Source organism: Ochotona princeps, chromosome 14 (genome assembly GCF_030435755.1).
Source record: "Ochotona princeps isolate mOchPri1 chromosome 14, mOchPri1.hap1, whole genome shotgun sequence".
Classification (NCBI taxonomy): domain Eukaryota; kingdom Metazoa; phylum Chordata; class Mammalia; order Lagomorpha; family Ochotonidae; genus Ochotona; species Ochotona princeps.
In genome coordinates, this window is record NC_080845.1 from 30,591,935 (window position 1) to 30,604,467 (window position 12,533).

The following is a 12,533-nucleotide window of genomic DNA, read 5'->3' on the forward strand; positions in this document are numbered from 1 at the left end:
TCTTGACCACGCTCATCACTTTTAGAGATGAGAAGACTAGGCCTGATGACAAGGGACTAGCTCGGGGTCTCTTGGGAGGTGCCCTGTCAGAGCTCAGAATCTAGGTAGTATATGTGTGTGTACATGTAAACACAAGCGTGTGCCCACACATGCACACGTGCACTCACACATGTGCATACATAAACGTGCACACATGTGCACACATGTATACATATGCACCCTTGACACACATGTAAAGGAATACCTCAAAAAGCTCATGCAAAATGCAGTTGAACTGCAGTTTCATTATGGTGGAAAAATCTAAAGTCCTGCCGTTTTCGCACATCATGCATTTTCCATGGGCTTTGTGAAGCCCCCTCACATGTTTTATGTAGTATTATACACATGCATGTACAAGTGTGCATACCTGTGTGCATGTTAGTCATGTGTGCAAGTGTGTGTACTCAAGAAGGGCTAGCTGTGCCCGTCACAGCTAGCTGTGTCCCTGCTGCTCCCTGGACCACCCTGTGCCGCTCGCTCAGTTGCACAGTGCCATGGAGAAAAGAGCCACGGGGAAGTCTCAGATCCACCCTTCTGCTTCTCCCTCTCAGAGCCCCGGTCCGCATCCTTGAGACATGGAACTTGGCCGGGAAGTCACTTTGAATGACTTTCCATATGTTAATCAACGTCGGCCAAGGTCTCAAGCAGAGGCGGGAGCCGCCATCTGCAGCTGGGGTCGGCCCCTGGTGCGTGCGGCAAATCCCTGTCATCTGGCAGGTGTCGTTTTGGGTTAATTAAGAGCTACACTGAGCCGTTTACCTGTCACTTGTGAGAGTTTGAGGAAACTTGGACTTCTTGCCACCTTGGAGCCTGCAGCGGAAAACGAAGAGCCCACTGCCTACATGCGCTTTGTCGCCATTGACCATTGCTCTTGTAGGCGTTGTCTTTTAACCAGAACATCCTGGCTGCCCCGTTGGGTTTTCAATATCCACATCTGGGAGGCAGTGCTGTTTAGGGAAACCCACTTTTACACTAAATGATTCAAACCCTGCTTTCTCCTAGGACTCTAAGCAGAGAACACACGCTCTGTAGCTTTGAGAACTTCCAGCTATTAGTTGGAGGCTTTGTCTGTGACGGGGCTAGGGACTCAACTAGATCCCCAGATGGTCAGGTTAGCCTGACGTGGGGGCCCCTGGTGGGGTAGGAGGGAACTTCATGATGTTCTGGGTATCTGTAAGGGCTCACACGGTTGTCAGAGTGTAGCACAAGTCCACTCCAAAATTGTGCATTTCCATCTAAGAACATTTGACAACCAAAGAAAAAAGGCTTGTGAACACACACAATGGACTTCAGTGGGTGCCACACAGGCCCAGGTACTGGGAGGATAATGTGTTGATACATGCGAGGAGACACATGGAAGACCAAACTAGCGATGCCAAGGCCACCACCAGCAAGCGTGGACCATGCCAGCGTGGAAGGCAGCGGGTCCCTTGTGCTCACCATAAACGTCCTCCAGACTCTGTGTCCTGCTAACGAGCTGTCCCCTTGGCATGGACAGAAGCCAGGCTCTGTCCCCACCTGCCCTGTGGCCTTGGACCCAGGGAGATGCGGGGGATGACAAAGCTCTGTTTTCATCCCAGTCCTGACACTGCTCCTGACTCTGCCAGAGGGAGCTCAGAAGGGTGTGGCTCACCCCCAGCTCAATCTGCACGCCGAAGGTGGGAGCCATGGCTCTGGGTCCCACCAGCTCAGGGAAGGGAGAGAGACTGAGGGTTGGTTGGGCATGAGGGTAGCGGTCAGCAGTCCTTCAGCCCCATGAGAAGCCTGGTTCCTTGGACCTTACTCTTCCTCCTTTTCTGCGCTCCAAGGCCCCCATCCCGCCAGTGCTGCCTCTCAGTCTCCCGGCCTCCGGTCTCCGGGGACTCCAGGAGTCTCTTCTCTGCCACCTGCCTCCCTTCTCAGTCTCGCAGTTTCCCAGTCTATAAACAGAGTTGCATGTGATGGGCTGTGAGGTTGCTTCTGGCTCTGACATTTCTGCAACCCCGTGTTCTTTCCTTTCTCTTTCTTCTACTTGCTGCCCCAGGATCTAAGAAACGAGGAGCTAGGGTCCGAGGGCTTGGGGGGAGCAGTTTCTGAGTTTAGCTTTCTCTAGAATCAATGAAGATTTATTGCCAGACCACACAGGGGCAGAAGCGATCGTCATAATTGCCAGTACCTCTCATTTTTCTCCACATGCTCAAGCTCACCCATTTTCCAGATGAGGAGACTGAGGTGAAAAAAGTCTGCCCACCATACAGTCTGCAGGCAGCAGAGCCTGACTGTGTTCTGTCTTGCTCACAGGGATAGGAGGCTCTGGGCCAGAGGGGAGGGTGGGGCACGCCATGGGTGTGACTGGCCAGGACCTGTGAGCTCAGTCCTGCTGGTTACAGCCGAGGACTGGGGACCTAGTCCTGTATGCCCTGGTACCCCTCTCTCCAGACTACCCACCTGTCCTTTTTCATGCACTGGCCTCCTCTGGCCATGCCTGCCCCTTACCTTGTTCAGCTAATGCCCACTGCTGGCTAGAATCTCCCAGTGTCCAGAAACCAAAATCAGGTGCAATGACACCTTGCTTTGCCAAGTAGTGGAACACTGCAGAGCCCTCGGTGGGGTGTCTGTACCTGCTAGCCATTGGCTCCCCCTCCCACAGCTCCCATGCATCCTGGTGGCTCAGGCAGGGTCCAGGGTGCTGACAAGTTGTGGCTAGCCCCACTAGGTGCATGGGCAAAGGCAGGGTAGCACCAGCCCCCAAGGTAGCCCATGTGGCATGGGGCTGCATGCATGCTCTTTTCACGTTTCATACACACCAACCAGCCATGAGCCATTTGCATCTTCTCTCTCTCACTTCCTCACTTCAAGCAACCCCACAATCCCCTTCCATTTTCTGGCACACAGCACTGTAACCCTCTCCACGCTACCCTAACCCAAACCCTGGGCTTCCCTTCCTGCAAGAACTCAGCACAAACTATAAAATGACTCTCAGGATCAGATCCACTCCTTTGGGAAGGCACTGTCCATCCTCTCCCCTGTCTTCCCGACGTCCCAGGGCCCGTGGCATGGGGTGAGGGTAACTTTGTTCTTCCAGGAGTTTGTTGACCCCCCCACTCACCCTGTGATGCAGCTGCTTCACCAGGCCTGTGCCCATGTTGAGGGATCTCTGCAGAGGGAACCCAGGCACGTGCTGCTCAGGATTACCCCAGGAATGCCCATGCCCGGGCACCTGCTCTTGTCCCCATACAACCACATGGTGTGCCCCACCCCTGTCCTGGCCTGGCCTCTGCAGGCCTGCTTGCTCCAGGTGTGTGTGCTCTGCCCGGGGCTGCTTGTGGAGGTGGGAGGATGCTGGCAGAGCTGAGGGTAGAGGGGTTTACAGCAGGTGTTTGTCTGGTGAAAGAGCTTTTTGAGGTTGACATCCACCAATGCCCTGAGTGCCACAGGCTGGCATTGAGAAACATGCCAGGTGGGGGAGCCCCCTGAGTGGCAGCTGCCTTGGCCTGAGCTGACACCCAGGTTGAGCCTTGTGAGAGATTTCCTGCTCTTACAGGCGACTTCAGAAAGTTCATGGGCCATGCAAGTGGCAAAAGCACTGTGCCTGGAGTGCAAAATGTATTGCACCAGGGGAAACTCATCTGGCGCAAGTGCTGAATCTAGTGGTTCAGACACCTCCCTCCCTTATAAGGATGCCTAGGTCTGATAGCCCAGGGCCTGGCTGCTGACTCCAGCTTCCTGGTGGCATCAGGGGTGGCTTGGGCGATTGGGCTCCTGCCACCCACATGGGAGACCTGGGTTGAGTTCTTCTGGCTTTATCCCAGCCCAGCTCTGGCCATGTGCTCAGTATACCCAGCAGTGGGTACTAACGCTAGGAGTACTGGCCTTCACCCAGGCTGGAGTAGTATGCTCTGGAAGCATTCCCCATCATTCATTCACTCACTCAACTCATTCATTCAGGGAGTAGCTATCTGTGCCTGCCGGATGCCAGGAGATTGGGAAAGAGACACCAGCTCATGCCTGGAGTGGGAGAGGCAGAGAACTAAGGAGAGGGAGGCACACATGTGCTCAGCTCTTTGGAAGGCTGCGAAAACCGGAGCGAGGGAGGTGGTGGTGGAAGGGGTTTCCTTGAAAATGTGATGGTCTGAAAGATGCTCCCAGAGCAGGTGGTGTAGAGAAGGGCTGAGCCGCTAAGAGGGTGAAAACCAGGTGGACTGCTCGGTGGTGGAGGTGGGGAAGGGTTGCATTGCAGTGCAGGAGCAGCCAGGGGGCGCCACAGTCTGCTGGGGAACAGATCTTCAGCTGGTGGGTGGAGGTGGCATCTGACCAATCTGGTGCTGTGGGGTAGGTGCAGGAGGGAGGGCTTCCCATAGAAGGGGGCATCTGAGTCCTCGGGGCTGTAAGGCTGGGGGACAGAGTTGAGGATGATGGGCAGCCCTGACTTAGATTCGCTCTCCTGAGGAAGCGGCGGGAGTTTCTGGCAGCCAGTGCCAATCTGGGCGTGGAGGATGTGTGTACAGTTGTCTGACTACTTACCTCCAGCAAGATGGACCTAAGACTTGCACTTATTAGAAGAAGTGGGTGTTGCAGACCAAGGGGCCTTTCTGGAAGAGGAGGCCTCAGCACCTGGCCTTGCCTGGTCTGGCCTGGCAGCAGCAGTATCACCAGAAGGAGCCATGGGGCTGGCCTTTGCTACGCTAGCCCAGAACCCCAGCCCTGCGCTGTCAGGAAGTGCCTCTGACGGGGCGGCCCACAGCACCCACCGCACAGGAGGGAAGGTGGGTAGGAGGCTGTCCCCTCTCTCCAGGCCACCCCCAACCCTGCCCTGGAGGAGGTGCACAGCGCTGATGGATATGCAGAGGCTGGGCTGCCACGGGGCTGCACTGTCACTGTGCGCTCCCTCTGTACGCCAGAGCCTGACACCCTGACCACTGAGGCATGAAAAACAGAGAATTGGAAGGCTCAGCCTGTCAGGCTGGGAGTGGCCCCCAGAGAGGCCCGAGAAGGAGCAGCACGTGTGTGTGTGCGCGCGCGCAAGTGCATTCCACTGGCCCGCGGTTGCTTGTGGAGGTGGGAGGATGCTGGCAGAGTCCAGGGTAGGAGCAGGTCCAACCTCATTGTTCCTACCCCCAGCTGGCCATGCCCAGCCTAGCTTTGTGGTCCATTCTCTGGGCGTTTGCCACTAGAGAGAGCATCGTTGGGGATGCAGCTGGTTCTGGTTGCCTCCCTTCTGGAAGAGCCCAGAAGATGCTATGCAGGCCTGTGGAGAGCAGTGGAGGTCTGCCTGGGACCTCAGGGGGCCCTCCCAGGGCTGTCCCCTCCCAGGGTGGGGAGGGTGCAGGTGCTGCAGACCCCTGGGTGGTCAGTCTTGCATGCCTGGCTCCCAGGCCTTTGTGTACATATTGCCAATGGGCACTGGGGATGCAGCCTGGAGGCAGGACCCGAGCCTGGCCTCTGCAAGGAAGCTGCCAACCCTTGGAGTGGTGCTGAGAGGGCAGTGGGGACAGACAGGCCAGGCCACACCTACTGCAGGTCCAGGACAGCAAAGGAGTGAAATATGGAATTCTGAACATGCTCTTCTGTCCCGGCTGATGAGGATGGGGCCCTGCTGGAGCTTCAGGGAGTGTCCAGCAGGTGCCAAGGGCAGGCAGCCCCACTCAGGGAATGACCCTACCCCTGGTAGCCTTCATGGTTCCTGCGTGAGCATGTGCAAGGTCTATCATATCAGCCCCTTCCCCAACTCCCTGAAAGACCTCATTCCACTCCCTCATTTGTGTCCCACCCCATGGCTTGTGTCCCTTCATGTCAAACCCGTGCCACCTTCCCTTCCAGGAAGACTGCCTGGTTGTATGGCTCATATCCTCACCCTGCTGGATTCACAGTGCACAGGGCAAGACTGGAGCTGAGCTCACTCTGGCTTCTCTGGTCAGAGCCACTGGGGAGCACCTGCGTCTTTGGGCTTGGCTGTGTGTGTTAAGGCCCACTTTGTGAGAGAGCCTGAGCACCAGTTTTCTCACCTATGAAATGGGCCAACACCCCACAGAAGACCCCACATGCATGGGGGCACCAGGGTATGAGTATGATATACAGGGTTTTGGTGGGGAAATGTAGGCAGAGCCGATGACAGCCCCCGCTTGATGAAGGATGTGAACCCAACCTGCCATCCACGGGTCCCCGCAGCTCACGGGGGAGGCCAGTGCTGCCTGCAACTCAGGCTGCTGGGACTTGGGGCTTTTCTGAAAGGAGGTGGATTTAATGTTCAGTCTCTGTCTCTCTCCTGCCCTGGCCCTGCAGGGAGTGAGTTTTCCGGGAGCCCCTACAGCCACCCTCAGTACTCCTCGTACAACGACTCCTGGAGGTTCCCCAACCCGGGACTGCTCGGTAAGTACTGGCAGCAGTGCCAAGGGGCTCCTGGGCTGGGCTGACAGCTGCCCACACATGCCTTCTCGCCAGCTGGTTCCTTGGGCATCCTGGGGTCTGGTTGCTGGGGGCAGGTGGTGATGGGCACTTGTCCCTGACGCATGGAAATTGGGGATCTTTGGGGGGAAGTGAAGGCAGTGTGTGTCTGCTCCTGGTGTCTCGTGGATCTGAGGCAATGACAGAGGGAAACAGAAAGTGCAAAGGGTATCAGGAGGAACAGGGGCATGTGGGGACAAGTGTCGGCCTGAGCGTGAAATCAGTCCTTATTCAGGTGAGAAATCTGAAAGAGGCAGGAAAGATGCCCATTTGGATGGATTGGTAGTGGCTGCCTGGAGAAAACTCAGGCTGTGTGATTGATTAGTGATGTCTGCTGTGGACGTTACTGGGACCAACTTAGTGGCTGTTCAGAGGTCTGCCATGGATGCCACTCAGTGCTCAACTGTTGCCCAGCCTCTGCTCCAGCCTCAGATTGATGGGCTGTCTATGACAGGTGCCAACCAACTGCATCTGTGAATGTCAACATATTCTGCCTATCCCAAAGACCAGGCAGGGCTAAGTCAACTCCCACAAGACCCAGAAAAGCCTTTGGTGTTGGTGAAATATACTCACACAAAACCAGAGGTGGAATGCCAGATGGGGCTGGGCATTCTAGAACATTGGAATAGGGATCCTGGGTTCACAGATGTCAGTCACTTCCTGGAGGGTGGAGCCAGCCCATGGGCACCACCCATTCCATCCCCCACCCTCCCATTCTCACTGGCAGCTTCCACTTGAACAGTCAATGGCGGAAGGGTCCTGGGAGGCCACCCAGGCTTGCCTGTCCAGCATAACAAGGCTTCCTTAAGTGAGAGCCTGCTAATTCCCTATGTCCTTCATTATTTTAGGATTGAAAAACACAGACTTTATCAGAAAAGCAACCACCTGGCATCTTCTAACTCGGGGTACCCAGCCTCAGCCCCCCTCCTCCCATCCCTACTGCCCCCAACCCTGTCTCAGTCATGGCTAGAGGGTTAAGGTGGGCACCTGGGCACAGACACTGCTTGTCTGGGTATCGTTGACTCCGTGCACTTGGGACCTGGCTCTGCCCAATGCTGGTTGGTGTATGGCGCATAAAACTTGTGGATGAAATTGGGAACATTGGCAGTTAGTGCTGTGGGGCCCCGTGTGAGGGAGATGGTGACCTCTGCCCCCGACAGGTGGGCTCGGATTACCTGAAGCTGCAGAGTCAGCCTCTTCTCAGACTTCAGATTTCGGCTCTGATCAAAATCATTTCTGAGTATCGAGCCATAGAGTCCCGTGTCCCTGATGTTTTTCCATAAGCGACCTCATTGAATTGGCCCAGAAGTCAGGCCCAAGAACCAGCAATCAGGGCCAACCCATTCAAGTTCCTCCCAGACCAAGGTGTTGCAGCCAGGACAGTGGGGCAAGGCAGGTGTCTTGAGGCCTGAGCCTGTGAGTTCCTCCCTGGACTTGGGTCTCAGGTACAAGTGTACATGCCTGGTGCCATGAGGGATGCCATGAGGGTGCCAGTGCTGCTGGGACGTGGCACTAGCGACGCACAGTGTAGCAGCCTGCAGGAGCGCTTCCTTCTGAGAGTCATGTGACCCTGAGGTGGCTGCATTGGCCCTGGGGCATCGTGTTTGACTGTGCAGTGCCCAGAGGTAACAGGCAGGGGGCTGAAGTCCAGCTCACAAACGGCACAAGGCCATGCACACAGTGTCCTGTGGGTCTGCAATGGCCTTCAGCTCCTTGCCCCGCGAATTCAAGAGACTGTGGGCACAGATGGGGGAGCGGGTCTTGAGTACCAGGAGGAGCTCCGCCCAGGGTTCCCCATGGGGTGGAGCTGGTATGTGGGCAACCAGGTGCCCAACGAGATGGGGGATGGCATGCCGGAGACTTTGCTGCCCGAGCTGGAGAGAAGTCCAGCTCATCCTGCCACTGCATCCGGTTGCCCTGGGTTGTGTGCCTTCCATGGAGAAGCTGCAGGCTCTGTCCCAGGAGGTACAAGCACAAACAGCTATGTGGGAAGTCAGTGCCCATGGGGGTGGGGACAGAGTGAGCACAGGAGGAGGAAGCGGAATTCAAAGTTCGTTCTGATAAAGGAACATGGGTGGATTGCCCCAGCACTGGACAGGAGCCTTCGCCTGGGCTGTCTCCTCGTTTCCTGGGAGCGTATGTCACAGTCATCACTGTGGCACAAAGGAGGAGAGCGGAGCTCAGAGCGGCTCACGTGCTCACTTGCGGTCATACAGCATGCAGGTGGCAACACCAGCTCTGCAGTTCAGGTTTCCCTCCCTCTGCTGGTCCCAAAACAGAGCTCAGGGCTGGAGAAGGAGCCCTCGGGAATCCTTTATTGCTCACACTTGTATGTGATGACAAAGGCTTGTGGCACCCTAGGAGCATGTACCCATCAGACCCCCGGTTGCCAATAACAGAATCCCCTCTGGCTGAAGCAGAAAATAAGTTTGTTAAGGCTGTCCAGTGGCCACCTCCCTAGACTGGTGCCTGTCACCTTTTCCCTGTGGGCAGAGTCCTGCAGCCTCTGTCTCACATTCTTCCCTTCCCACTCAGTCACATGGTGAAGAGCCCTAGCAGCAAGGGAAACTGGGAGGATGCGTTCTGACTCCCAGCTCCCAGTGGGCCAACATTATGGGCGGCTCTGCAGCCGCAGAAAGTGCTTCCATGCTGTGGAGCAGCTTACCAGCACAGAGGTGAGCCCTGCGCGCTACCCAGGTCTGTGAGCTGGGAAGTTCCAGCAGGCCTTTGGTTGTCCCAGGGCCAACCTGAGAGCAGCTCCCATGCAGCTATATTCATGCCAGAGCCTGCCCCCTCCTGGTGAGCAGGGACCCCACTTGCCTGCAGAAGAGTGAGGCATGTGCCCACTGCAGCCTTGCAGAGAGCTGTAGGCCAAATTACAACCACCAGCCTGTCCGTGCCCACAGTACCTTCAGAACCTGGGTCAGCTGAGTCCCACAGGGATTCAGCCCAGGGACACCTAGCCTGGTCATTTCTGCTTTCTCTGGGGGTCAGTGCATGGATCTAGAGACCTATCCTGGGGCTCCTCAGGGCTCCTGTCTGTCCACAGGAACCAAGGGTGCAGGGTGGGGAGCCCTGCTGCACACACAGACACACTCATGCTCTTGTTGCTAGCACATCAGCTGGCCTGGCTGAAGCCCCCTTGGCAGAAACACAGTCAAAACGAGGTCCAACCATGGCCACCATGAAGGCCGAGGGCTCCTTGCCACACTAAGCGCAGCCCTCCCCAGCGTGTGCCCAGCCAGGGGCAGCTGTGACTCTACTACATCCAGCCCTATACCGTCAGAGGCTTCCCCCAGGTTGACCAGGCCCAGGGACCCCCGGCCTGACCAACCAGCCAGTGGGAAGAAAGTCAATTAGGATTAGAATGGAAGCCAAAAGGGGATTAGAGAGGGCAAGCGGGAATGACTGTGTCCAGCGGTCAGTGGATGATCATGTGCAATAGAGAGCAGAAACGACAGAAGAAAGGACAAGTTCATTCCACCTAAGAGCCTAATGGGTCCCAGAAGACTGAGTGCTTTGTAAAGTGGCGTTTCCATTTCTCTCAGTGAATGTAAGCCCTCACACTGATCCCCCTGCTCCCCCCGCCACGGTACCCACCCCACCGAGGCCACTGGACAGTACGGCCCTGGGCGGGACAAGAGGAGGGTCTGAGGGCAGGCAGTGGCCAGAGTCTTCTAGGGAGCTCCCGCTTCCATTTCTTGCCCTTTTGGGAGGGGGGCTCTTTGGAGGGGGCAGCCCCTGTAATTTTCCTGCTCTTGTGCCCAGGCCCGCCAGGATGGCCCCAAGCATCAGGACACAGGACTGACACTGCCAATGCCCACCTACTCTACTTGATGCCATCCCCACTCTGTATCCCCCTCTGCTCCACCTCCCTCAGCTGTGTGGCCTTGGGCAGAGTCCTCACCTCTCTGGGCCTCATTTTCCTGATCTGTGCAACTGGTACAGCCGTAGTTCCTACTTGAGAGGGTGGTGGTGAACATTAAGCAACGTGACTGCCCCTGCGGTGCTGTCACGTTGTGTCATAATGCCCTCCCAGCAACACCCCTGTGGTCCCCCAGCAGTCACATGGCCTAGGATCCACTGACAGGGCCCTAGCTGCTCTCTACTTCGAGGAATTCGTCTCTCCCCCAGGGCTGGACATCTCTGGGTGGTGAGGAGAGCAGGTTGGGTGTTACAGGAGGGTGGCTGGGACTGATGCAGCGGCAGACAGAGAAGGAGGCACTAGACAGAAGCTCTTGGGCGCAGTCTCAACGGCCTCTCTTTTGCTTCCTCCAGGCTCCCCATACTATTACAGCGCAGCCGCCCGAGGAGCTGCCCCGCCTACGGCTGCCACTGCCTATGATCGCCACTGACCCTCGGAGCCCGGGGGGCACCAAGCACTTCTGACACATTTCATTGCGGGCCAGAGCCTCCCAGCTCCCACCCATGACAGCCAGAGGGGCCACGCAAGACGGTCCTGCAACAGCCCCCTCGCCTGAAGACCCCACCCTTCCCGTCCCCTCCCAGGGACTCCTGGGTCCCTGGACTTCAGGACACTTGTCTGCTTCCGCAAACTTCTCCCAACAGTGACTGGGGCTCAGCCAACTACCAAACTGTTCTAGAAACACCCGCAGCCCAGCACCCCTCCCCTGCTGTCTCGCTGTCTGTCTGTCCTTCCCCGTGGGGCCCTGGGTCTGGGCAGGCAGACAAGCCTGCTGCTGCTGCTGCTTCACCAGCCCCCGTGTAAATACCCACTTGCTGTGCTGCAGGCCCAGGGACCGAGCGAACAGACCCGCCCAGCCCACGACTGCATCCTGAACCCAGGACACCTTGAGCCTGTGCACAAAGCAGCCCATCTGCCTTGGCTGCCCTGGTCTGGTGGGACCTGGAGCTGGCCCTGAGACTGTTGCTGCCCGCCTCCGTCCCAACATCCTGCTCCTCCTTCTTTCCCTAAGGCCCTGACTAAGGGTCTCCTTGGTCTGACTTGTCCTCCCCCCCGATCCTGAGGCCCCTCCGCAAGGCGACTTCACTTTGGAGAGAGTCCCTGCCTTCTGCCTCCACCTCTCCGTGGTCCCAGCGCGACTTGAGTGGCTCCTTTCCAGAGCACAGGACTCCGGGAGCCTGTCTGGGAGCATCCTCGGCAGCTGAGCAAGAGTGAGGTGGCGATAGCCAAGTACAAGTGGCATGGGGACTTGGAATGTCAGGCCAAGGTGGACCCAAGGTGTTCCCGACTCCCCGAGAGCCGCCAGACTGGACTGGGGCATGTCCAGACTCAGCTCCCCTTGGCCATCACTGTGGACGTGCCACCCACCTCTAGGACCCCAGCGAGTGACTTCTGGGCAAACCTGACCCACACAGCACAGGCGATGGCTGGCCAGGACATTCCTCTGTGCCAAGGACCACAAGCAGCTACTGCCGTTAGCCAGCACTTCTGAGCTCAGTGTGCGCCTGCGTGCAGAGGTGCTGGGGTCGGGGCAGACGACTCATTTCACGTAACTTACTGATCCTAGGAGCCACGGCAGTCAGGGTCATGGCTGAGTGTGGGGGTGAGAGGTCAGAGGAAGCCATTGGGAGAAACTTGGGGGAGGGAGGAAGGCGTCTTGGGTGGGGCAGTGGGGGTGGCAGCACACAGGGTGGAGACCCGGAGTGGGAGTGCCAGGTACCACTGTGTTTTCTCCGAGGGACTCCTGTTTCCTGCAGTCTCTCTCTCACCAACTCAGAACAGCCTGGCTATGTGTCCCTGCAAACCTGGGTTAGAGTGCAGCCTTGACTTCCCCTGTGGCAATTTGTCCCATGTTTGCATGTAACTAGGTAGACGGAGAAGTATGGCAGAGAGCCAGAGGAGACAGTCCATCCTGGACATTTCAGCCTCACCTCTGTGTTGCTGTGGGGTCTCAGCTGCCTGGATAGAGCAGGGGGCCCTGGCTACTCTCTCCTTATCTTGTGATGAAGTTGCCTGGAGTGGACTCTGCACTTCTGGGCCATTGCAGGGTTAGGTGCTGAGTCTGCAAACATCTCAGCCAAGAGGGAAATGGCATACAGAGGCAGAGGAAATCAGAAAGGTCTTGGCAAAGACTTAGTCTAGCTCT

At 57.1% G+C, this 12,533-nt stretch overlaps 1 protein-coding gene across 2 annotated transcripts in view; it reads left to right on the top strand.

Annotated features, from left to right (window-relative positions):
• The window catches only part of PAX5 (paired box 5), a 158,373-nt gene extending 146,971 nt beyond the window's left edge, over positions 1-11,402 (top strand). For both annotated transcript variants that reach the window (XM_004580976.3, XM_036496781.2), the window contains exons 9-10: positions 6,301-6,387; positions 10,741-11,402. In XM_004580976.3, the coding sequence (XP_004581033.1) occupies positions 6,301-6,387; positions 10,741-10,817 (164 nt within the window). In that variant the 3' untranslated portion in view covers positions 10,818-11,402. The remainder of the gene's footprint in view (positions 1-6,300; positions 6,388-10,740) is intronic.
• The last annotated feature ends 1,131 nt before the right edge of the window (positions 11,403-12,533 follow it).